At 38.0% G+C, this 27,545-nt stretch overlaps 1 protein-coding gene across 1 annotated transcript in view; it reads left to right on the top strand.

The window, feature by feature from the left end:
• LOC135085784 (uncharacterized) overlaps nucleotides 1-27,540 on the top strand; it is a 29,640-nt gene extending 2,100 nt beyond the window's left edge. Inside the window, exons 2-3 of the mRNA XM_063980584.1 lie at nucleotides 25,726-25,847; nucleotides 26,420-27,540. Of these exons, the coding sequence (XP_063836654.1) occupies nucleotides 25,726-25,847; nucleotides 26,420-27,065 (768 nt within the window). The 3' untranslated portion in view covers nucleotides 27,066-27,540. The remainder of the gene's footprint in view (nucleotides 1-25,725; nucleotides 25,848-26,419) is intronic.
• The last annotated feature ends 5 nt before the right edge of the window (nucleotides 27,541-27,545 follow it).

Below are 27,545 nucleotides of genomic sequence, written 5' to 3' on the forward strand. Positions count from 1 at the left end.
TTAAAACAATACTCTGGTGAAGTGAGTGTCTCTCCGAAAAGCGGGACCGAGCCTGTCCCGCGCGGGACATTTAAAAGACAATGCCGGAAATTGGCGTCTTTTTATTTTCCCGCGGCCATCGACCAAACCTTGTTTTTTGATTACAAAATAGTGTAATAAACCAAACTTAGTATGACATGTATACATACCTCTAAACTCAGTCTGAACTGAGTTACGAGCATCAGAAGTTTGATGATTTTCATACTAGATTTGCTGTTTGAGCGCAAGTTTTGTAAGAAATTGCAACAAAATAATGACATTGTATGTGTAAACAAACAATACCATCCATTAAAGGCTCCAGACATCAGTATGCAGCAGAATCAGCGCAATAAAAAAATAGCGCAATATTTTGTTGCAATTTCTTACAAAAGTTGCGCGCAAAAAGCAAATCTAGTATGAAAATAATTAAACTTCTAATGCTCGTAACTCAGTTCAGACTGAGTTTAGAGGTATACATGCCATAGTAAGTTTGGTTTATTACACTATTTTGTAATCACAAAACAAAGTTTGGTCGATGGCCGCGCGAAAAAAAAAAGACGCCACCTTCCATACAAAATCTGGCATTGCCATTTGATTTAAAAATCGGGACGTCCCGCCAAAATCGGGACGTCTGGCAGCGCTGACCTGTAGTCCCTGTAGATCTCTTTCAAAGATGAGACTGAAACATACAAGAGTTCTTTAGGTACCTATCGCCTTGGTAACAAGAACTTGAGTTAATTCTCTCTTCATATCATTATGCCCAATGTACACCACCCATTCAAGTTTATTTCCAATTTGATGCTCATACATAACTAAAACTTGACTGTTAGTTATCCTACTTGAGTGTTACAAGTTTTCAATCATCCAGGTCATGCTGTGTACTAGGTACTTTCTTTGCAATCTTTTTCATCTTATTTCTTATGATAAATGATAAACAAAAGGCTGACAAAGGTGACCACCACTTCTCAGCACTTTAAAATAATAATTGCTGTCCTGAAGTGATGAACAAGCTAACATAAGTACTTGACATGTATGTAAGGGCCCAGAGAAAGGCCTGCATAAGAGTTTGAGTTACCTACTGCATAAAAATACTGCATTTCAATCCATTTGTAGTGACTTGCATTGGAACTGAGATAAAGGTTACCCCACAATGATTGTGTTTGTTTTGATGACTCATAGTTATTTATGCAGGAAGTTAATCTGTTAATTTATTACAAACAATAAGTTATCTGTACACATCAGAAATGATGAGTACATACATGATACATGGTACATACGTACATGATTTCGTCACGTACTATAGATCGTTTCATCAACGAAGACGCGCCCCACCAATTTTTGGGCGAGGGAAACGCGGGGTGCGGGGAGTTGGATCCGAGCAATCCGAGCGTCATTATTGTAGTGTGCGTGTGCACTCATGGATAATTTAGCGTGTATCTATCGGTACACTCAAACATTAGCGGAAGAATACCCAGAATATCCACTTCTCCACTTGTTACTCGACTGCGTCCAGCAAGAGGGTCATGTTTATAATTTTTCTACTTTAGATCCGTTATCAGACAGTCCATATCCTTCTCGTAAAATAAGTAAAGTAAAATGGGATTTTGCGATGTGGCGGTGGCGTGAAGAAGGAGGTTCAAGGAGTAAGAAATGTCCATAATCCGTCCATGGCATCCCAAACATTCGCGTCTTTAATATTAGTACAGTCAGCATCAAATAGTTCGTGACACCCAAAGTAGCCAAAAAGTTGGCAACACGGCTTTGTTTATACAATACAATTAGGAATAAGGTTGTCTTGTCAACTATTTGACGCTGACCGTACTAGATATTCTTGATATTAGAAACTTTTATCTCTCTAAACGTTGGTCCAATAAACACCAATTCACTTTGTTAATAACTTAATCGATAAACTACCTAAATAAAGCGGATATGCAGCTACATTTTTTTTTCCAATATTTGTTCTGTTACCTTTGTTAATGACGACATTACGGTTGAAACAACTAATTACAACAGTGCATTGTAACCGCCGATAAGCAATTAGTTTTAACGACTTCAAAAGAATTTGTTAGATGATAACGGTCCAGCTGGGTTTAAAAACATTAACGGCCATAATGTCGTCATAACAAAGTCTAATTAGCGGTCACCTTCCCGTATCTCCTGTCTACTAAGCCAGAGGTCGCGGGTTTTATTCTCTTAAGGTTCAGTCTAACCAACGCGATCAGCCAGCGTGCAGCGATGGCGATCAGACTTAAATGCATTGTTTTTTCTCTGTAGCTGTGCCTTAAATAAATAAATAAATACAAACGTGCTTGAATATAGACTCACAGTCCGACTCGCAAAGAAAGAATAATAATTTTCTCAGCTATAAACCGATATACCCAAGTCCAATCCCTTCACCAAAATAAGCTTAAATACAGCCAAAACTGTATCTAAGAAAAATCGTCAACCCCCTGGTCAAAATATTAATACTACAGTAACCTATAGTCAAGTCAGTCAACCACAAATGTATTTTAATCAAAAATCCATAAAGGAAATTGAACATCTCAATAAAGAATACTAGCTTTCCGCCCGCGGCTTTGCCCGCGTGGAATTTTGTCTGTCACAGAAAAATCTTATCGCGCGCGTCCCTGTTTCAAAAACCGGGATAAAAACTATCCTATGTCCTTTCCCGGGACTCAAACTGCCTCTATGCCAAATTTCATCAAAATCGCTTCAGTGGTTTAGGCGTGAAAGCGTGACAGACAGACAGAGTTACTTTCGCATTTATAATATTAGGTTAGGCCTAGTATAGATTTCTTCAAACTAAAGCCTTTGATGCAATGCACAATATCGTATGCTAATTTTCATTTTAACACCACGTAAACAAGCCTTGCCATTTTTTTCTATATGGGCACCCGATTGTTTAGAAAGGGGCGGAGCCCTAAGATCCGCAAAAAGGTTTGCGACAACAATAGACAAGACAAAAGAAAGGGTGTAGCTCCGTCCGAGATCGCCGAACAGTACAGAAATATTGATTTAAGTTACAGAAAAAACAATGCTTAGGATAATACTGCCAGGAAAGTTCCTGGTCGAAAAAATCCTAAACGTCTACCTGACCGTCAGTTTGCTGCCAGATCTCACTGGTTGAGGTTGGCATATTTTGCTCTAAGTGACGACAGTGATCTTTGTAAAGTTCCTTCAGAATTCTGCAGTGATGTTATGATAATTTCAAGTTCATAGTGAGTTTCGCCAGTCAGCAAAATCAAAAGACTGACTGCTAGGAAGTGTAGAAGATCAGTGTTAATAAAAGTTCTTTGTGAAAAAGTATAGACGCTAACTGCCAGCCATTGTGAAGACAATACAGCATCTTGTTGTATTCTCCAAATTGGTGGATAGAGCAGCTCAAAAGTTCGATTACTTAGCTAATATAAACGATAACAATCGGCCATTGTGAAGATAGCAACTTGATCTGTTCTCCAAATTGAATAGACCAGCTCCAAATATATCAGAAATCTCAAGCCGCCCAATGTCCTCATCAGACAGCGATGATTCCAATCACAATGACTTCACAGTCACTCCAACACGAACACGATACCCATCGGATAGCGACGATGACTTTATAGTCTTCGAAGGGAGCACTGACAGCTGCTACACCTCGCACGTTGATTATTATGATGATACAGACACCGATGACAGTGATGATGAGTGTATCCAAGTGATAGGAAAAGTCCGTACTGCATCTCGAGGCTACAAACGAAATGAAACGAAATCAGCCGATGTAGTAGATTGCGCTGGTAGATTTGCAGAAGAAATACCAAGTCAGAATATTAAGGACATCAGTGATGTGAGTGATACCAGTGGTGTGAGCTCTAGCGGATCGTCTGGCACTGGGAGGAGACGCTTGTCGTCCAAAAATGTAAGTATGTTATTAAGATCTGGGTATATCTGTCACTGTCGCTCATGCTGATATCTCGATTTGCGTGAGAGGAATGGCTATATTTGAAACTTCGGATAACGTTTTTCGGAGTAAGCCCGCGTTTACGATTAAATAGTGAGCAGGGAGTATACAAAATAAAGCCTTTGAGTCACCACTGCCGCTTTTGTTCGTGAATCCCTGAATTCCCTGATTTTCATGATACATATCTGAGGAATCTCTCCTCTTTGCCAACTGCCAAGAGGTACCTATTCTGAAATAAACACTACATCTTATTATTGTCCTAAATTAGTAATTTAATCCATAATTCCTACAAAACAAATAGGTCGTTCAACTTAGCTCCAAAATTACGCTGCATTTTTCATTTGAGTATCGTCGCCTCATCGTGACCCGTACCGACCAATTGTAATCAATTTAAATCGATTAACAGCTGTTTAGCATCGATTTTTGGTAGTCACTTATCAATTTCTTTATCGTCTTTAATATCTGTCTATTTATTGCATTTACCTTTTTGATTCCGTAGGTATCTGTTACGCACTGAAGAAATTGGTGGTAATACCTAGTCACTTAATAAATTGGTTTTGATATCTCTAATTTCGATGATAACGTTTATCAGCCCAACAATATTGATAAATCTAGAAAAATCTATCCAATATCCTCTCATTGAAAATTTAGCGGTCTTCTAGCTATCTAATCTTCGATTCAAGGTCAATATTCCAATAATTTTCATGCACAATGCATATTTAAATATTAATTCATAAATTATTGTTACTCAAGGTTTATTTTTAAAAATAACGCCTTTTGTGGGAACACAGCGCATATTTGTAATATTCAAACTGTTACTGTCAGTTTTTTTTTATAAAAGGTTTGTGAGTCATTTGAAAGGAAGTCTCCACCACCAACCATTGATCTTCTTAACTCCTAGGGTTGAGTATTTTTAAATAGCCTGACCACAATTACCATATCCCCAAACTGTCTGGCCAGCGTGGGGAGTGTAGGCCAAATCCTCCATTTGCCTCTGGTAAATTAGAGGGTCGTGCTCCTGCAGTGGAGACTAAATTATCCGATAATGGTGACAATTCATTCAGATCTCCCAATCACATTTAAGCCATAGTTCCTTTGTAAAAAGGGTACATCGTATTTTGTAACCGACGAAAGAAATTGAATTATCATCGTACCTAAATACTATAGTTTGGATTCGGGCCAAAACAAATGTTGCACGACCAATTTGCTCTTACAGGCCGTTAGCCGTTCATCATTTCAATACATTAGCCAGAGAGCAGACTTTTGCTCACGTCAGAATGGTGGTACGTGTGAAAGAGACGACTGTAGATGTCCCAATCAATTTGTTAGTTGACTCACGCAAGGAGATTCAAATGGGTTATTGGATTAGGTCGCACGTCTAACTAACCCTTGAGACTAAGTCTGCTATTCCTAGCTGATTACTCAGTCTTCCAAGAACTTTTGAGATGATCCTATGAATCCACCAGGAGAGTGCTAGGGGTGGTCCTATTTTAGTCTTTCTTAAAAAACCTATAAGCCACACGGATTATATTTATGCAGAAAAAGGCAAATATTTGACCGCAATCCCACCTGATGTCAAGTGAGATGCAGTCATGCATGCCCTGTAGGTTATCCCGTTGCTGTCAGAAGAGGCGACTAAGGGAGAAATATGCGAACATTAGGCCTCCAAAACTTCTGCCTAGCGTGGGGAGTGTAGGCCAAATCCTCCATTTTCCATCTGGTAAATTAGAGGGTATTTATCTTCTCCCTGCAGTGGAGACTAAATGACTTGGTGATAATGATCCTATGAATATTCAAGCTCACCGGTATATAAATGAGTTAATTTGGCTCTAATTTGTATCTATTAGATCGGTTAGGTGTTAGGCGCTAGCTCTTTAAGAATCGTTCGCTCAATGTCTTCGGTTCGCGCTTCACCATGAATGGACGACCGGACTTGGCAACGCAAACACAAAATACACGTGTCTGTCTCGTAATATTATTAATTTTCAAACTGTCACCATATTTCCGTGTATCTAAAATTGAAGAAGTTAATGTGTGTGTCATCATAGACGATGGAATTTTTACGGGATATAACTAGGAATTAGACACCATTTACCAATAATAACCAAGTAACTGTTTTCTGAAAACACATTCTGGCCTTAAAAACTCAGTTACCTAGTTTTCAATCAACTGTAAATTGTTTTTAGTTGCCTTGAAGCTAAAAAAAAGTTGGTCATTCTAGTTGGTAAAATAGTGACGTCATCTGCATCGCCATAATGCAAAATCTATTAGAAAATCGTGTTTTGACAGATCGTAAGAAGTGCGTCAATTGATTGGTAGTGTCAAATGCCCTATTAATTACGTTACTAATTAGAAAAAGTTAGTACCTCATTAAGGCTTGGTATTTCTGCTAAAGTAGGTATTTCACGCTGTCAAAATCTGCGCGCGCAATACTTCGCCGAAGACAGCGCGCCAAAGAGCTCTCCCAGCTACACAGTATAAAAATACCAGTTGGTTAGGTTAGGTTGACTTCCTTCCGTTCAAGCGTCACACTCACAACACTTTCTAATACAAATCATATCCAAGTGATACAAATTAAAACACCTTTCAGAATTTTTGGGAATATATTTTAGAATCGAATAATAAATATAAAATATAACTGCCAAAGTAAACACGGTTCAAAGAGGCGTGGCATCACCCGACCTTCCGGAAGTTCAAAAGAATTTCAAGATTACGTCACCCGACCTATCGGTAGGTCATTTAATGATCAGTTCATCAGAAAAACATTTTATGATCAGTTACTCGTAGTAGCGATTATTTAGAGCTTGGATAATAAATTATAGTTGTTGCAATTCACGAAACTTTGCATGTGGTTAATTACATTAATCAGTACACGCATCAATTTTGTTCAGTCTTTTTGTTTATTAATAAATAAAAATATCATACTAAAATTGCATACATATTTGTTTGTATTGGTCTGGGTGTTTTCTTTCCATAATTTATGTACAACATATTACGGGGCTCTGTATCGAAAATCACTATGAGCATCACACGCGGTTACCTGGCGCAGGCACCCGCTCTGAGCACTCATGGGAGTTTATGCAGAGGTTGCTAGAGTTTGACTTTGAGCTTTGTTTATAGTCATTACGAAGCAGATTTTGATGGGAAACTGCACTGTCTTGAATTCGAAAGGGTAATTTGACGGTGTTAGGGGAATTCTAGGAATAAATGCAGAGCCTCCTCATTGAGATTGAGACATTTTAATTTGAGATTTCACTTGACATTGATTGCAATCTGACATGGAGTTTTCAAACACTTGTAAAAATAAAAAGTAATAAATTCAAAAGCAGTAAGTATCTAGTATTGATATCAACTTCGACGCAAATGACTCCCAAAATAACTTTCTACCCCTTTCACACGTTTGTCATGAATTATAATATTAAGGAATTGTTAAGCAAAATTTTAAGTAGATTGAACCAAAGAATCACTGTCCCATACAATCTTTGCCCCCTTTTTTCACCCACTTCATTTCATGACCCCATTTCGGAAAATCGGATGCCTACGTCATACAAAGAACACACCTTCCAACTTTCAGGTCTCTACGATATCCGTCAGTCATTTAGGACAAAGCATTTTTACTAGTTGTCCAATACTCTAACGTTCCAGGTATGTCATTGACAGGAGGGCGTTACTATCTTAATGGGTTATTTATTAGTCCCATCTTTATGCCACTTGACATTTCAGAATCGTTTGACTTTAGATACCTAAGCGATTTGATATTCAGAGTCTTTTAATGAAATCAAGTTCTAAAATAACTTGAGGTGTTGTACCCGATCAAGCTTTTCATTGCAGGACAGTTAAATAGTTTTATTATTAGTTTCTTCTTTAAGTCTTGATTTGTCAGAGTAGGTAAAGGCTCCATGAGAGCAAAATTTAGCTTTATAATAGTTTTTCATTTTTTTCTTGAAATATTTGACGCCTTGTAATCTCTCGTTAATATAGGTCCACACAAATAAAGAATGTTTGACTTAGACTTTAATAATTATTACGCTCGTACATAATTATAAATAAACTAGCTTTCCGCCCGCCGCTTCGCCCGCGTAGTATTTTTCGGTTTTTATATAACCTATTACACTCAGATATAATGTGGCTTTCTATTGGTGAAAGATTTTTTAAAATCGGTTCAGCAGATCCCGAGATTACCCCTTACAATTTAACAAATATACAAACACACAAACTTTACCTCTTTATAAATTAGATAAAGATAGGTAATTTGAAACCCTATTTTGTTTTATTCTTTTTTTTATTTTAAACATTTCACAATCCAAACTAATATTTACTGTAGGTAAGTAAATGCTAAACTAAATAGTAAAATATTAGTTTGGATTGTGAAATATCCTACTTCCTACTAATATTATAAAGGCGAAAGTTTGGATGTCTGGATGTTTGTTACTCTTTCACGCAAAAACTACTGAACGGATTTTGTTGAAACTTTACAGTATTATTGTTTATAACCCAGATTAACATATTATAGGCTAACACTTATGACGATATGTGACAAATAAATTTCAATAAATAAATAAGACGTGCCTAAAAAGCGCCATCTACCTATCGTCATTGGTTAAAATCTACAGCGCTGGACAAACTACTGTATGACGTTCGTAAATATTCATTTGGGGGAAGCCGTGAAACGCCATCTATCAACATGATATCTAACGGGGGTAAAACGAGGTCTACGCGAAGTCGCGGGCGGCCGCTAGTTTATATAGGTAGCTTTCCCTCCGCAACCTTATTGGTATTCCATGTATGTGTCTTTTAACTGATTTCTGTTACACATTTCATGTAAAATTTGTCCAGTTATAACTCCATTTACATCTGCATCTGTAAACAAGGGTTCATGTTCTCCAGCCCAGATGCCGAGTGAACAGAATCGTCTTTCAGTGACGTGCAGCTGCCCCTATATCTGACCCATTGACCTAATTTTTTACTATTTATTTGTATTAGTGTCAGTGTCTTCTAAAGAGTGTAAAGACGATTGTATGTAGGTACTATTAAAATGTAATTTTAACTCATTGGTTTTGTCTCATATTTGAGGAATGTACTATGTATCATGAGTAGAGTCTTCGTTTAAAAGGATGCGAACGATTTAAATTTCAATAGGTAGACAAAATTGATAATTCTTAATTATCAAAAATGTAAGCTTTCTCCAGTAACACTGATATTATTATACTGTGACTCATCAAAGTCATCATTGTCAAAAATATTGACAAATCGCGAACTGTCACGGCCATAAAACTGACACGCGTCCGTCCTCCGTAAGCGCCACCGCGCGACTGATTGAGATTGTCCAAGCCGTCATGGACGATTTTTTCCACATTTTTTAACATAGTAACTAAATAAGACGCAATATAAAAATTTCATCCGTTAAAAGCCCTCAAGTTATTTCTGAACTTTAGTTTAGTAAAAGATTTAGAATCTCAAATCGCTTATTTTAAAAATAAAACCATAAATAGAAAACGAATAGAGGTAACTTTGGGAATTTATTCTATCGAGTCAACTTCATCAAATCGTGTTTCCATCCGTTAATTGCCCTAGAAAATATCCTCAACTATGCCCAATAAAAATCTTAGCCTTTAATTTTACTGTTTAGTACCTCAAAAATGATAAATGAAAACCTCATTTTCGCCATTTTCTCTGCTACCCGGCCTTAAGTGGGCTTTTTCTGCTATTAGTCAGACGGAACATACCCATCGTCCCTTTACCTATTGTAATAATTATAACGTCACTACACATTATAACCATTAACCATCTTTACGCTTCTGGAAGTCCACTGCTGGACATATGCCTCCCCCTAAATCCCCAGCAAACGGTTAACCGTTTCCATCCAGTATCTTCCCATAACCTTAGGTCATCAGTCCATTGGCCCCGCGACTTATCTTCCATAACAATTGTCATTATTGTTATGGTGATAGCCCTTCTCGGTATTAATTACTTCAGGTAGTATAGGAAGTCCATTGTCAACTGTTATCTACTGTGTGCCGGGACTGCGGTAGTTTATCAACCAGTGAAGCTTATCAACGTGGCCACAAGTCTTTTGTATCTTGTTTATAAACGCTTCAGTATTGGTCACACACAATACGCACATTGTTGTTACTGTGCGTGTGTATAGCACAAAATATTTCAGATAGTAACTCAAATATGTATGTATGTACCTACTTCACCAGTAGGCCTAAGATGCGCGCCGTGATAACTTTTATCGACGTCAAAATGTATGGGCAAAATCTGATTTTTTCAAAGCCAACTGACCAAGTGATATTGATTTCAAATTGCGAACAGCTGAGGACTGGAATTCGCTGCTTGCTGCTGTCTTTCCCGTACACTAATCCGGACCTTTTCAAGGCGAGAGTGGATAGACAGTTAAGCTCTGGATGTACCATCCTAGACTGCATCTCACTTACACCTTACACCAGGTGCGATTGCGGTCAAATCCTGCCTTGTTCAGAATTTTAAAAAAATGCTCCTGCAGCGGCGCCTAAAATTACCTAATAATGATGTTTGAAAACTACCAACATTTCTTACCATTGATCTTGCAAAATTTTCATGAATGACAAAACAAACCTGAATCCAAAGAATTCGGAAGATATTATTCACGACGGAAGCAATAAAATCTGTCACAGAACATGACGTCCATTGTGCGTCTACGAAATACTCTGGCGCATCGGACCGATGAGGTATTTGGAGTATTTATATCGCATATTATTACGCTAAAGGTGAGTAGAGACTAGAGCATCATCATTATCATTTCAGCCACAGGACGTCCACTGCTGAACATAGACCTCCCCTAATGATTTCCACATCGCCTGGTTGGTAGTGGCCTGCATCCAGCGCCTTCCTGCTACGGGCAAGTAAAGTGAAGTGGCAATGGGCAGGGCACGGTACGCAGAACTGACGGTCGATGGGGCAGCAAGGTTCTGGAGTGGACGCCACGTACCGGAAAACGCAGCGTGTGACGTCACCCACAAGGTGCACCGATGAGAGTAGAGCATTTCTATGTAATGTCACAGAATAAGTAATAGTACAGGTACAGAAGGATTACTCCGCAAGACGATTTAAATAAATGCGAGTCTTGCTACGACGCGATACAGTGGAATTCAGCTCGCACAGCACTACGTACCTACAATTTTATTCACCTACAAGTTTTGTCTCTTTCCTTCGCGTGCCTCTGAACTCTTCTTACGCTGTTAGGGTTGCTGTCTAGTGAAAAAATAATTAATCTACTTATTTGTAATGAGGTACATATGTAGGTAAGTATGCATTCATTATGGAAAACCTTGGGAGAGGCCTTTGTCCAGCAGTGGACGTCATTTGGCTGAAACGAACGAACGCATTCTGAGCAGTAGTCATAGTAGGTTAGGTTCCTATACTATCCTAAGAATTATTGATTACCTACATGGCCAACATACCTTTCAGCATCTTTGGGAAGCGAAAAAAAAAGATAAATCCGGTAGATTTCTTTTCGAATTTAATCACCCGAACGCCGCACAATATTTCTTTCTCTTTATGTCCATTTTTAAATAATACTTCGATCATAGAATTATAATCATACTACAACGCACGTCAGCGTCCTGACGGGCGCGCGCGTGACACTCGACTGATATAATACCCGCCGGCGGGGCGCTTCGCTGTAGGTAATTATCGGATGTACCGCGCGGAGTGAGCCAGGCCTGGTAATGTAACGTTCTTGTGAATGCAAATGGTACAAACAACCTATGACGTTTGATTCGTGAATCGTTACACTAAACATTTCATAGTGCAGTTCGTTGTGCGGTTACAAGTAAATACTCTAGTTTATACTCACCTTAATGCTTAATTGGGTTAGCGGTGCCAAGATGCTAAATGCCTTTTGTTCTGGTTGTAACTGATTAGGCGTCTGTCCCTTTCCAATCGTTTGGGAGAAAGGGAGATGTAGTCTTCTGTTGTAGGATTGTATATCAAACTGATGGTTGTCTGTCCCTTTTCAATCGTTTGGGAGAAAGGGAGATGTAGTCTTCTGTCGTAGGATTGTATAGCAAACTGATGGTAATCTGTCCTTTTCCAATCGTTTGGGAGAAAGGGATATGTATTCTTGTTGTGGGATTGTATAGCAAGCAAACTGATGAGCGTCTGTCTCTTTCCAATAGTTTGGGAGAAAGAGAGATGTAGTCTTCTGTCGTGTGCTGTGGATAGCAAACTGATCACTACTCTGTCTGTTACCCCTTCCGTGCCGCTCCCATACCTCAAGCACTGACTAAGAAGATAAAGCGCTGGAACTATAGTGTTTTTACCCACCATTGAGCTATTTCGCCTCGCTTAGTGAAAGAAACCAGCCCCCCTTAGACAAAGTTACGAAAGAAAGAAAGAAACATTTATTACGTGAACATCACTTACTTAAAGACAGAGAACGTATACAGAAAAAAAGACAGAAATAGCACATAAATATTACAAGGAAATAAAAAGTGAACTGAGCAGTGTTACCCTGTCGCAACAGCGATGCCCATCGCAATGGGACTCCACTCAGCATATTATGCTGTTACGAACATAACAGTTGTAATTCCAAAATCTTCCTCCAGTGTTTTTGTATTACAACCTCGCTTCGTGCCGTGATTTACAAATTAATACTATCACGAATGTTTCTGTCTAGGGCAGATTACAACAACACACTCACGTGCGCCTGTCACATTGATATTCCCCAAGATCACGAAGACAATGACATAAACTAATTTACCAATCTGAAGGTCGACACGGCCATCCCAATGTTACCACGTAGGTTTAGTGATAATGGAATTAACACGTGATTTTTTGAGCAGGTTTCACCGTGTTTTGTTTTGTGGTCACATGCTTGTCTTTTGTATATCAACATGGAGCAATAAAGGATTTTAATTTGAAAGTTTTAATAACTGCACGGTTGTATAGAATGGAATACTTTTTATTTGACAGAAAGGTATACAAATACAAACAAGCAAGAATTACACAGTGACATAAATTAGTAAACAGGCAACTGCTTGTGCCCCACACATCGACAACGCCAGGGGCATGTCTCGAAACTGATTTTCAGCGGGGGCCCTCTGTTGTCACAACGCAACCCTGCTGCCTGAGATGAATTAAGAAACACCTAAACATCTGTTTGATGTTTTTGTATGTCAATAACAAAGAAAACTCGCTCAAAATCTACCTGAAGAATACCGTCAAGTTTAGAACATTAATGATTCTAAAGCCTGGTCCGTGAGCACGTAGAATTTTGTCCAATGACCCCAAGCTACCCATCCTTATCGCTCGCGCGTAATTATATTGCTGTCGCGACTGTGCGACGGGCGCCCGCAGTGAGTGTGCGAGCGCGACAGCAACATAATTACGCGCGCGATAAGGATGGGTAGCTTGGGGTCATTGGACAAAATTCTACGTGCTCACGGACCAGGCTTTAATAACCTAACAAAAGATTCTTTGTCAATCTGGAGCAGCGTTGCCAGACGTCCCGATTTTGGCGGGACGTCCCGATTTTTAAATAAAATTTATATGTCCCGCGCGGGACAGGCTCGGTCCCGCTTTTCGGAGAGAGACATTCACTTCACCAGACTATTGTTTGAAACGCCATATTATTCTAAAGATTTTTTTTTTATTTCGATTTTGGTTTATTTTTTCTTTTTTTATTCCAAAGACGAATTTAACGATAGAGTAAATCTGATTTAAAATATTATTTTTTTGTTAAAATACATTTTCTATGGCTACTTTTGCTATCTATTGTCACGTAAACGTAATTTTAAGTCAAATAAAAAGATAAATATTTGAAAACCTTTGATTGTATACGTTTTTTTATTACTATGTCCCGCTTTTGACGGAAGAATCCCGCTATTTTCACTCAAAAAGTACCAAAGTCCCGACTTGGCGAAAAAAAAAACTGGCAACGCTGATCTGGAGTCACAAGGATTTGCAAAATATGAATCTGCAAAATGTCCTTAAACCCTTTAGGGATATGGTTGAGAATCTTTCATGCCATACCAACATTAATTGGTACTTAAAGTTCTAGCTAGAAGTGTAGTGTACTTTCTAGAGACAAAAGAATGTTAAACAAAGGCAATTGTGTTTAATGACGATGTTTTGTTGTTTATATCTTGCAGCAGCAGATATGTTTGCTCGGCAGATTAAATAAAAGCTATTTAAATGGTATGCCAACCTGTTTACACACTTGAGCAAATGCTGAACATAGTAATAGAAGTAATGGATCAAAGTTTTGAACCGAATATTCGCGAATAAGAGTGTTTTTATGACCTCCCCTTCTACTTTCAGGGAAATTTTGAGGAACCAAATAGTGTAAAGCAAATAGAAGTAGTTTTTTTACTCATCATCATAATAATGTAATTTAGTCTCGACCTGCAGGAGCACCACCTTCTAATTTACCAGCAAATGGAGGATTTGGCCTACACTCGGACACTCCCCACGCTGGCCAGACGGGTTGAAAAAGCGTGATGTTTACATGTTTGCCTCTTAGATGCCTTTAACGGTATCCAAGCTAAGGATAGGGGCCTTGCATTAAAATCCAATAGAGATTACCAACTGGCCATCCATACGTCGGTCAGACATGGCCATAATATGACATCAAGTAACTGTAAATAATAAATAGCAACCGGTCGAGATTATTGACGTTTTGAGATCAAGTGTCGCGATAAATTTTAAATAACTATCGATCCTATGGACTAGAAGCATAGTTATCATTTATATGATACACAGTACTCTGTTGGAAAATCCCATTCGTTGCAGAATCAAGTGGACATTGACCAATTATTTTCAGCCGTAAACTCTTACAAGTTATGTATGTCTGATTAGTTTACGGTGGTATTCGAATTGTCTATTGTTACTTCGACTAAATTATTATCTAATGTAAAAATTCTTTGGTAAACGACCACTACGCGCAAGTGAGTGAAGTCACACCCGCACCACCATCGCAACCAGTCTAGTGACGTTACACGCTGCCCCGCTCTCCTTATCAAAATATGACACTTATTAGTGTCCAAAAATAAAGAGGTAGCCTTGATGAGGTTGTCCTCCTACCAACTACCAAGAGCAACTGTCCTGGCTAGTTATTAAGATTTAAGACTTCTAAGATACATGTTAAAATATCTAATAGGCCCAACACCTTGTAGCAGGAGCTATTATAAAACGCATTTTCGCTCAAATCAATTCGCTTCAATAAAGTGAAGGTCAACCAGTAACCTTCGGAGCACAGCTGTTTAAAACGTATCAGCTAAAAATGTACTGGATCTTGTTTGCTTTATTTATCCACTATAAAGAGCACGTTGACATACCAGTTTTCTGAAACTTTATTAACAGAAACAAAGTACAAAAGGCGAAAATATTGCCATGATAGAATAGAACATGCTCTCCCAGATATTGTTTGGGCCAGATATCAAAGTTATTATTGTATGTAAGCATTTTATAAAGAAGCTGATATTATTTATATTGGATGGGCTGGCTCCTTAACTACGTAGAAAATCTGTTCTAGGGCTTTATAGGTGTTCCTTGTGGTAGAAATCCTACGGGACTTCGTAATACGCAAAGTAACTGACGGAACTGTTTGGTAACCTGTCACCCTTCGCGTCACCTCTATTCCTGGATTTCCTGGAAACATTTAAACCTAAGCCTATTTGATTTAGGGCGTGGGTGGAAGAGAAAAGCGAGATATGACACGATATAGATAGAAAGAAAGAAAGATAAAATATAATAAATGTATCTTTCTTTATTTCTTTCTGTCTATATCGTGCTCGAAATTCTTATGTCCAGGAAAGTACTGGCTGAAATGCATCATCATTTCAGCCATTGGAAGTACTTTCCTAAAATTCGTAGACTCTAGACGTGGTAATAGTGAAAGAAAGTCGTTATATTTAATTCGTTCTTCACCATGACGAATGGGGAACATTCATAACACGCTAAAATAGGTAGTTATATTATTAAACCTTTGCAAGCGATTTATAATAGCCTTATCAAGGAGTTGTTTTCCTGTTTCAATAATTTTATTATTGATTTATATTCTCATCTGTAATTGTGAAGGTCGTCTGACCAACTGTAGAATGTTTGTTCCCAACGAGGCACACCGAAACGAGTAAAGGTATCAACCCGAAGAGGGATCGTAACCGTACCAACTATAGGCGGTCAGTATTCTTTGTATGAAACTCGATACTGCAACGCACACTTATCCGCACCGTAACGTAAACGCCTCGCTTCGCGGTTGACAGCGCGCGAAAGGCGATACGGTTTTGATCCCCTTCCGAGTTGATAAGTCTTCTCATCAAATCTGTAATGATTTATCGCCAAGATCTTTGCTATCCCTAGATGTCAGATCTTCCGTTGCGAATTGCCTTAGTTTTTGCTTCTTTTGACTACTGAAGATCCTAAATTCTGCAGCAGCACCGTTCGATAGTTTTAGCCATCTAAATTTGAAGATTTTGATACCAAATCTTGCCTCATTTTCACCTCTTTTGCTGACGGGACTATTCCCACCTCTCTTTCCCAACGCTGCAACTCCTATGTAGCCAGGATCTACAGCTTGACCGCCAATAATACCTCTAGAACTATCACATGCCTGTTACCTGGCAAAATATAATAACGACTATTATTAGTAAAATGTATGTCTACTCGACGCAAACATTATGGCTTGGCCAAAGACTAAGTGTCGCTATAAATATCTTCGACACCAATTACTTGTTGATACGCGGTCAATTCATTATCATTAAGTGAATGTGGTTTTTCTGGTTACAAACATGTTATGATAAGGTTCGCTCTTGTTACTGTATAACATAAAAACTGACGAAATATCCTAGTTGACTGACAAATGCGCCGTGATACAAACAAAGCTACGCGACGAAACGCTATGTGACACAACGATACGTGACGCGACAAAACGCTACACGACGCTACGTCACGCGACACAACGTTACAAGACGCTACGTCACGCGACAAAACGCTATGTGACGCGACACAGCGCTACACTATGAGAATTTACACGTCAAATTAAAAACTGTGGCATCTTGTGAAGTTTTAGTTGATATCTTGCAACGAAAACTTAAAGCATGATAGTTGATACGCTATAGTGGACTTTTAATTACATTCCTACTGATAAGAGCAAGTGGCTAATTTGATTTAGCAATTAAATAGGTTTAACAAATACCTATCAATGAAGAAATTCATTACTTGCCTGTGCAACTGCTGTCACGTAGACTTGCGTAATGATGATGACATAACTGATAAGATAAGGATGTAATCATTGTTTTAATTATGTAGTTAATCTGTTGAATCATCATCATCAGGGCTTTAGTCTTCACTGCAACACGACCCTCTCAATTTATAAGCAAATAGTGGATTTGGCTTACACTCCCCTCACTGGCCAAGCGAACTGAAGAATCCTTTGAATGCAAGACTATTAAAGATCAGGGTTCGAGGATATATATCTTGATATATATCGGATATATATCCGATATATATCGGATATATATCCGATATATATCAAGCCGGTTTTAATGATATATATCAACTTTTAAAATTTGTTACTGTATTTGTACTTTTTGACATAAGATTTTTATTTTTTCAGTTCATTTTGCCGTATTTCAAAGAAATTTTATGTTTTTGCTTTATTTCTCTGATTTTAAGTTTTAAAAACATTAAAAACATGTTTATGTAACACTTATGCAATAGTATTCATGAATAATACAATAAAATAATAGTATGGCTTTCATACAAAATTGATATATATCAAAGTTGATATATATCCGATATATCAGGTTTAAGAATTTATTTCTCAAAAGAAATTGTACATTTCACTTAAAATGAGAAACAAGGTATTTCAATTATTTATAATATAAATGTAGGTAGATCTTAAACTAAGGGCGCACGGATTTAATTGTTCACCAAACACAAGACATTCGTCGGTAGACGTGAAAAAAAAACAAGACACATTGACCTTATTAAGTATCACTTTTTGACTCAGGTGTAGAAGGCGATCACTTGCCATCAAGACCTTTATGCGGACCTTTGAGGATGTGGAACTTTAATATCTTTTTGAAAAACGGAAAAGACTGAATTTCTTTGATGCTTTTGGGTAGCTTATTATATTGCTGAGCTCCTTCATATAATATACTTTTTTTACCATAATTAGTTCTGGAAGGTTTCAAAAGAATATTGTTGTTTTGCCTAGTTATATTTTTTCTTGATTGTCCTACTTTAGTAAATGATATTTTTGAATGAATATCTTTAGTGAGGATCTTTCGTACAAGTACACATATATTATATAGGTAGGTCTGGGATACGGACATTAATTTTGTATCTTTGTAAAGTTTTTCAGAGGAAGTATAATAGTCGTAATGGAAAAGAAGTTTAATTAGTTTGTTTTGCGTTGTTTGTAACTTTTTGAGGTTGGTTTTAGCAGCTGTGCCCCATATTTCAATGAGATAGTCGAGGTGGGGTTTGACCATGGAGTTGTAAATCAAATACCGAACCGGAAGAGGGAAACAATTTGCCACGCCATGCAGTGAACATATCAGAGCAGATAATTTTGATCGAACTTGGTTTATGTGAGGCTGCCATGTTAAGCGATTGTCAAGTATTAGTCCAAGGTACCTTTCTGAGTATATTCTGGTCAAGTGTTCGTCGTTAATGGTTAAAGCTGGGTGATTTTCGATTTCTTTGTTTTTGGCACTAAAAATGATATAATTTGTTTTAGATACATTGATCGTAAGTAAATTTGATTGCAACCAAGAATTGAGTGAGTCTAAGTCTTTTTGTGCCTCTTGAAAATCGAACTGCCTAAGGCGGGAATTGAACCCACGATGCCTTAGGCAGTTCGATTTTTTCAAGTTATTTATAATTTTCAAATTAGCTTGAGATGCGACTCTTAACGCTAAAAATTAAATAACTATATAATGTGTCATAATTTATAAATAAAACAATTTGCTAAATATTTTCATGGCTTTATTTAAGATTTGGATTATAAAAAATATATATTTATGTAAGCAACTACTCGTATAGATTGACGAATCGTATGATTGGGCTTTATACGTGGCGTAGTTTTGCACATACGCCTATTTGCCTAAAATTTTATTTTGTATCTAATGGAAAAAAAATTTTTTTTTCTTACTGACGTTATAGATTAGAGCAAAATGAAATCATTTCTTAAATAATTGGAAAAAGGCGTAAGCGGCAGTTTCGCCTTTATACGTAGGAGCCATCGCATTCGCATCTGAATTCATCTGATACATTAGAGAGAATAAAGGTAGCAGGAAGGCGCTGGATGCAGGCCGCTACCAACCGTCCGATGTGGAAGTCATTGGGAAGGCCTATGTTCAGCAGTGGACGTCCTGTGGCTGAAATGATGAAAAAAAATGATGATTAGAGATAATCGTACTACTCCAATAGAAACGGAGTGTCCTAATGATAATGATGAATGAACAGACAAGAGTTTATTTTCCATTTAAAATGTTATTTCTATGCATTTACAAACAGCAGACTGACGTTTAAACTTGACATTATTTACCAGGTCTCTGCAAGATTTGCACAGCTGCTCTCTTGACAGTTGTTTTTAATGAAGCGGTTGCCAAATTTTGTGAGAAATTCCTCTCTAACGTGAATGAAAAACCAAATAACATTATTCATAGCAAACGCCGTCCGGCCACATGGCGACATTGTGTTTGTATTTTTATTTTTAAAAGCAAATTGATAGGCTTTATAACCTTCGGGAACTGGAATCCAGCCAAGAATATAGACTACTAGCTTTTGCCGTGACTTCGTATGGAAGAAGTTCCTCCAAATACCAGGATTACAAGTGTCACGTTTTTCCCTTTCTTCCTTTCCATCTCTCTACCATATTTCATCTAAATTGATTCAGTAGTTAAATCGTGAAATAGTAACAAATATCCTTCCATACATCCTAGCGATCACTAAAGTTAAGCAACCATCGCCGCGGTTGGAAATGGATGGGTGACCATTCCAACCGTATTTAGTGACGATCGTCACTTATTACTTTTTGATTTATGATAAAATTAACTATGAAATACAATATTTGTTACTTTTGATTGCATTAAAGAAACCACTAAGGTTTTTTAAAGAATGTTGCATTGAAAGTGTCGTCGCCTCGTTAAAAAATCTTCATTGTTAGACGACCGCACATTAGCGTATCCTATACATATTTGCAAAATAGCTCGTATCCATGCTACATAAAGTGCCATATTGTTTAGCAGGATTTGTTTAGTCTAAACTAAAATGAAAATGACGTAATTTTTACGCAGTACTCTTTTCTGAGTCACCGTTTAACCGTGCCCTTTAAAATATCCTAATATAGATTTGTCAACAGATATTACTCAATGGGTAGAGGTCAGACGATGGCACATCAAGATTTTTCCTATTGCGCAGACTGCACGCACGCGGGTAGGAAAAATAATGCATGAAATAATGAAATGTGGGTAGCCCCCATACGGATCGGTTCCGCACGTGTGCCGAAGTCCGCATCACAGAAAAAAAGGAACTAAGATAATAATAAAATAGTTCACTGTATTTTTCCTTTATCAATGAAGAAACGAGACAGATACCTATATAACGTTGATCTCAGTATTGTCTTTATCACCACCCACTGCCCTCCTTCGGCGTAGTAGCATAAAAACACAAAACCTCTTAAGGTCAACGTTCGAAATCTTCCAAAAGCCACGTCACTCTGTCTACTGTATCATTACTGATACTTTGGAACTGTGATGACGAATGTAGTTTACAAACTGTTACACCATTTGAAGCGGGATTTCTTCTAGGCTGCAAATTCATCGAAATGGCAGCATTTCGCTGAGTAGCTCTGGCGCAGCTCACAAAATTGCGTCAGGGTGACGCACCAAATAAAAAAATCGTTATTTTTTTGTTTGGTGCGTCACAAAGTTTCAAAATAACGGCTATTATTTGAAAAGCCTTTTGTAGTCAGAAAAAAATATCTAGTTTTTTATCTACTGTGGGAACACAATGCAGGTCAAAAGCAAATTAGTTCAATCATTGAAATTTCTGAGTCACTGGCTCTATCTGTATCAATAAAATTATGTATTTGTAACTTGTATTCTCCTCGTCATAGTCCAAATTCCATTCCGTTGTAAACTTAGTATTATGATGACTATGACTTTCGAATTCAAGGCAATAATAAAATATATGTAACATCTTTACTCAAGGTCTTAGGTAAAGAAAGACTAAGGTAGATAAAGTCCATTCTATCTCTTTACCAATATTAATCAGAATTTTGGAGACAAAACTTTGTGAACAATCTCACCAAAGGGGTGACAAAGGTGGCTGAGTTTCTTCCGCCACTTCTTTTCAGCACTAGCCCATATACTGTCCCGAAGTGGTGGTAGGGCAAGCTATATTTGGGACTAGGGCATGTAATATCGGAAGGTTTTCAATTCCGATATTGGATTCCGATATTAGATCTCAATATCGGAATTCCGATATTAATATCGGAATTGAGTTCATGTGCTATAAAATTAATATTTGGTTATATTCGGAAGAATTCTGGATTGTTTACAATAAAATAATGATTTTAATCAAAATCTTTAATTTTGTACAAAACATGTGACAAGAGGCAAATGAGCAGACGGATGACCTGATAATCAATGGTTACTGATAATGAGCCTATATGGACTAGCAAATAAATAATTAAAGTGTTTTTGTAAAATCACAGGTATCAAACAAACTTTTACTCCTTCATTATATTACCTACCCTGTTTTATGTTGGCGGAACGAATTTTAGAGTCATTCAAATCACGTGTTACAAAAATTGTAGAGAGTGGTAAAAACTTGAATATGCTTGTAATTTGTTCCTTTTTGATTATCGATGTACCTACAACTCACAAAACCACGAGCCATCATCATCATCATGTCAGCCATAGGACGTTCACTGCTGAACACAGGCTCCGACGCTGATTTTCACAATGGCCGGTTGGTGGCGGCCTGCATCCAGCGCCTTCCTGCTACCTTTATGAGGTCGTCGGTCCACCTTGTGGTTATGAATCCTACGCTGCGCTTTCCGGTACGTGGCCTACACTTCAGAACCTTGCTGCCTCATCGTCCGTCTGTTTTGCGTACTAAGGCAGAACCGTTGGAAGACCTTATCAGAATTCTCGAAGACCTTTATCGAGTTTCCCAACAGATAGGCCTTCGGATGAATATGGAAAAAACGAAGCATATGTCGAATGTCTGTGTTGCTCCTTACCCAGTTTCGGTTAAGAGCTCGATTCTCGAGATTGTTGACAAGTAAGTATGTCTATCTCGGACAAACGATCAGCTAGGTAGTTAGATACAATTTCGAGAAAGAAGTAAAATAAATTCAAAGCACATATTAAAAGTACCTTAATGAAAAAGGGCTACTATAAAGTCGATGATTATTTAAAAGATAAAAATGTTTGGGATACGACTGCCTAGCTCGCATAAATATTTATAACTTTGTACATTTTAAAGCATGTAAACCTTTGAAAAGGAGGCGTAATAGTGACTGAGTTTCTTGCGCTGCTTCTTCTCAGCACTGGCCCATTTATTGTCCTGAAGCAGTGGTAGGGTTAATACTGGGACGTGTAAAAGTGCTTTTTTAAGCCTATTTACAGAAATAAATGAGTTTTAATGAGTTTTAATCGTCGAATACGAAGACGAAAGTCTTCAATTAGTATGTGTTACCAGTGATGATATACGGCTCGAAAACGTGGCCTTTGAATATATGGCACAACGTGCTATGGAGAGGGATAAGCTTGGTGTTTCTTTACGAGATCTAATCAGAAATGAGGAGCTCCGTAAACTAACTAAGGTCGCTGACATAGCCCGACGGATTAGCAAGCTGAAGTGGCAATGGGCAGGGCACATAGTACGCAGAACTGACGGTCCATAGTCCAGTAAAATTAATGTTTGAAAGGGAGTTGAGATGTCGTTCTTTGTTGACCAAGTACCTAAGGCAAAAGCTAAAATTGATTTAGAACAAGTTAAATTAAACATAAATAGTAAAGATATTAAAATATTTGCAATGGAACAAAAAGTGATGGTGAGAGACATGAGAAAATCATTGGTCCTTGCCAATCATGTACTTTGGGCTTTGTGGCAGGTTGTGGCGAGCTTAAACGCTTTGTTTAAAATTTCAATTAAAACTTTTATCTGATTCCGATATTACGATATTGGGTCGCTCAATATCGGAATTGAAATATCGGATCTCGCAGTCCGAGATTCCGATATTACGAGATTCCGAGATTCCGATATTCATGCCCTATTTGGGACGTGTATAAGCGCCCTGGAAAATACTAAGTATGTACTTGAATAAAAAAACGTTGACTTTGGGTGTAGATACGTACAATCCAGGATTGAGAGCTTGTTCTATAGGATTCCTGTTCTCTTGTGGCTTGAAGGCCATAGGGTGGCCTTTCTTTTAAAGGCACAAACGGATACTGATTGGTCTCGCAAGGGCATTGGGAAGGTCCCCCCACTTTTGGAATTTAAAGGTCTTACTAGTGTTGAAATATTTTCTATTGTATTGTTTAATTGCGTCATAAACTACTTCTTAATCTTTATTGTTATTAATAAAGACCCGGAAGTGGATTCTATTTAGTCATTAAACTTAAAACTAATGAGTCTTGAGCAATTAAGTATTTCTACTTGGCAATATTTTTGATTTTGAGATTCATCATCATCAGATCATAATAGTCTCCACTGCAGGAGCACGACCCTCTCTTTAGCAGAGTCAAATGGAGGATTTGACCTATACTACCCTACCTAAGTTTTAGGAATTAAGCACACGAAGTAACCTCTGGAACTACTGACTGAATCATTTTTACCCGAGTGCACCACAAGCAGGGTTAGGGTTATTGAAATTTCTTTCATCAGGGTGATGAAGGCTAAAAAATCTATGGTCCTCGGATAAAGGCTAGTTTTCTCAATGATTCTGGTTCCATTTCAAAACCTTGATGCTATAACCATGATGCAAATGTGCACACGGTTACGTCACGAGTGAAGTGACTCGTTCTGTGTACAAGCGCGCGAGTGAGCAATAGTGACGTCACACGCAGGGTCGATGTATTTTTGGCGGTGACGTGGCATATGCTGTAGTTTGTTTACTTGTTGATTGAGAGTAATGAATTTTATCTGAGTCTTTGCTTTTACAATAACATCAACATTTGTTCTTCTTATTAATTTAGTTGCGGGTCCAATGACAAAACTTTCCCCCGGGATAAACTTGACCTTCACTGGTTGGGTTTTTATTGGCGGTGAAGCTGTAGCTCCTGGCTACACAGGAGTTGCTGCGGTGGGAACGAGAGGTGGGAATAGTCCCGAACATCAACATAATTATATTATGTGTCTGCACCTCAAGAGAAATTCTAAATAATATTCTAGATAGAATATTGTATTAGAAACTTTCTGAACAAATTGTTTGTGAATTCCAGTCCCATATTGTTTTAGAAACTTTCTTCGGACTGAGATAACACCATCGTGTAGACGTATTTTTTAATCATTCTAATCTTCATTTCGTTTCGTGCACAGAAACAAATCATGTGCGAAATTGATTACTACTACTTTCGTTTTTACTTATCTTACTCTGGCAAAAAAGTGTTGGCTTTAAACTTCAAACTTTTGGCATTTTATGCAGAATAAGAATTCATAACTGATCTAACATCAGGCCAGCGCGTGCAGCGTGAAGAGCACAGTCATGTAGACCAAATCCTCCATTTGTCTCTGATATTATAAAGAAGAAAGATTTCATTGTTTGTTTTTTTGAATAGGCTCCGAAACTACTGGACCGATTTGAAAAATCTTTCACCATTAGCCTACATTATTTTTGATGAATATAGGCTGTAAAGAGTTCGTAAGGTCGACTCATCATCATCATCATTTGAGCCATAGGACGTCCACTGCTGAACATAGGCCTCCCCCAATGATTTCCACAATGGCCGGTTGGCGGCGGCTAGTCTCTGATAAATTAGAGAGGGCCGTGCTCCTGCAGTGGAGACTAAGGCCCAGAACAGACGGTGAAACGCAACTGCAACGAAACTGCAATTGCTAGTTACTTTTGAGTTGCATCTAAGTTTCTGCCATAGCGTCCGTTGAGAGACCACAAATGACGCGACCAGTTTGAAACTTTCAGTTTCATTCATCAGAATCATCACAAAGTTGCAGTTTCGTTGCAGTTGCGTTTCACCGTCTTTTCTGGGCCTAAATGATGAGATGATGATGTATTACTATGTACTATACACATTGAAACTAAGATCAAACGAGCAGTGGCCATTGTATGAATAATTCGCGCATTGTCTCTTGAGTCAACAAAGAAATGAATGGGCTTTGTCTTACGTAAATGGTATGTGGCATTAAAGATATTAAAGATCGTTTTTTCACAAGCTGTTTCCCGTGGCTTCCCTTGCATGCATTTACGTTTTGGAAGGAAAACTAGTGCGTGGACAAGAAAGGCAGCGTTGCCAACATTATTAGTTAAAAAAAAGCGTAGGGAAATCTTGTTACAACGTATATAAGTCCCTGAAGGGCCTGCAAACTTATATGATGAATAATGTTATGAGAAAAGTCCATAGAGCGACGAAAGTCAAGTTGGAAATATAATTAATGTACTGCGGAGAAAATACGACCGTGTTGCACACACAAAATGTTGTGGAAAAGAGGAAGCAAAAAAGTTCTAAAGATAGAGCATAGGCGTCGTCTTGGTGTTGCCAGAATATTTACCACTTGATCATTTAATAACAGTCATCCTCTCTCCTTTCCAGGTACACTTCTCTCCAAACCCGCCCAAGGTGCACGTGATGCGTGTATGGACTTTCGCAGCAAGACAGGCGCGTGCCGGACACTGGGAACGCTGCGCTATCGACCGGGACAGGTTCAAGAGGAGGTAAGATATGCTCAAGAGTCGTGAGAACACTGATAGGAAAGGTTTAGGTTCTGATTAATTTCGTTGCGGGTACAATGACAGACTTTCCCCTGGGATAAACTTGACCTTCACTGGTTGGGTTTTTATTAGCGTTCTAGCTGTAGATCCTGGCTACACGGGAGTTGCAGCGGGGAGAACGAGAGGTGGGAATAGTCCCATTGATAGGACAGGTAGTCTTTGGTTTACTCAAAAGCCTTTAGAATTTCTTATCTACTGCAAAACTCCATCTTGGTCTTTGACTCATTAAACGAAGCTGGTCGGTGACCGCTACAAATTGTAAAAGATTTGTATTAAGTAGCCACCACGGGTGTCATTTATGTCGCGGACATTGACTCGCGAATAAACTGAATAAATTACTAATATCCCTGCTAACCCCTTCTAGTAAGCAAATGCTTCTGTTAGGTTAGGTTCACAATTTTTGTGATACAGCGAACAACGGGTATCGAAGAAACTTTCTTTAAATGTCGAAACCGTTGGGATACTGTGGTCTATAAAAATATCCACATCACTCAAACAACTCCCCATTCTTCCAGGATCGCCGACGTGGACATGGCCATATCCTGGGTCCTAAAGCCGCAGCATCGCTCCCGGGTCATGTTCCAGCGGTTCATGCCGTGGTGGAACGCGATCAGAAGGAAGGAACTCGCCGAGAAGAAGCAGAGAGAGGCAGAAGAAAAACTGAGGGTTGAAGCTCAGAAAATTAAGGATGAAGAAGAAAAACTGAGGCTTGAAGAGACATTGAAAGAAGAAGATTTAAAAAATGCTGAGAAGATAGAAGAAGCACAAGAAAACCTCATACTTGAAGCTCAGAAATTAAAAGAGGATGACAAGTTGAGCGAAGAAGAAAAACTTAGGCATGAAGGTAAAGTGAAACAAGAAAAAGACTTAAAAGAAGCTAAGAAGATAGAAGAGGCAGAAGAGAAACTCAAACTTGAAGCTCAGAAATTAAAAGAGGATGACCAGTTGAGAGAAACTAAGAAGATTGGAGAAGATAGATTGAAAGCTGATAATACAAGTAAGATTGCTAATGATGTTAAAATCAACAATAAGATTGATAAGGATGTTAAAGTCAACAGTAAGATTGATAATGATGTTAAAATCAACAGTAAAATTGATAAGGATGTTAAAGTCAACAGTAAAATTGATAATGATTTTAAAATTAACGGCTTAACCTATTAGATTTGTGGTAGCAAAATTGTTTTTAAAGTTCCCCATGACAAATTAGTCGATAGCAAAGAAAGTAAAGAGCAAAAACATTTAGAAAATGGATGCGTCAATATCGTCAATGATACAAAAGATAAATCAATCAAAATCGATTGCAACAAATCTGTTCTCAATTCCAAATCGGATGTCAAAATCGATTCAGTTAATTGTAAATTGAATTCAGTATCGGAGATGGAAAAAAGAGCAGGTATAATTATGATACATGTATATTTCCAAGATGATTAGATGGCAGACTTAAGACTGGTTTTCAAATAACTTCTTATTTTCTTTTAAATACTAAGGCTTTATCCGTCTCTCTTGCTCACCTTAAGATGCTGGTATGAGTGAGAGAATCAGTAGACAATTTGTAAGTTGGGACTTCTTCAACAAAAGAAACTCATGCATCGGATAATATCGCGTTTCACAATCTAACAACGCCATCTGCTGTATATAACT

The sequence above is a fragment of the Ostrinia nubilalis genome, chromosome 29, assembly GCF_963855985.1.
Source record: "Ostrinia nubilalis chromosome 29, ilOstNubi1.1, whole genome shotgun sequence".
Classification (NCBI taxonomy): domain Eukaryota; kingdom Metazoa; phylum Arthropoda; class Insecta; order Lepidoptera; family Crambidae; genus Ostrinia; species Ostrinia nubilalis.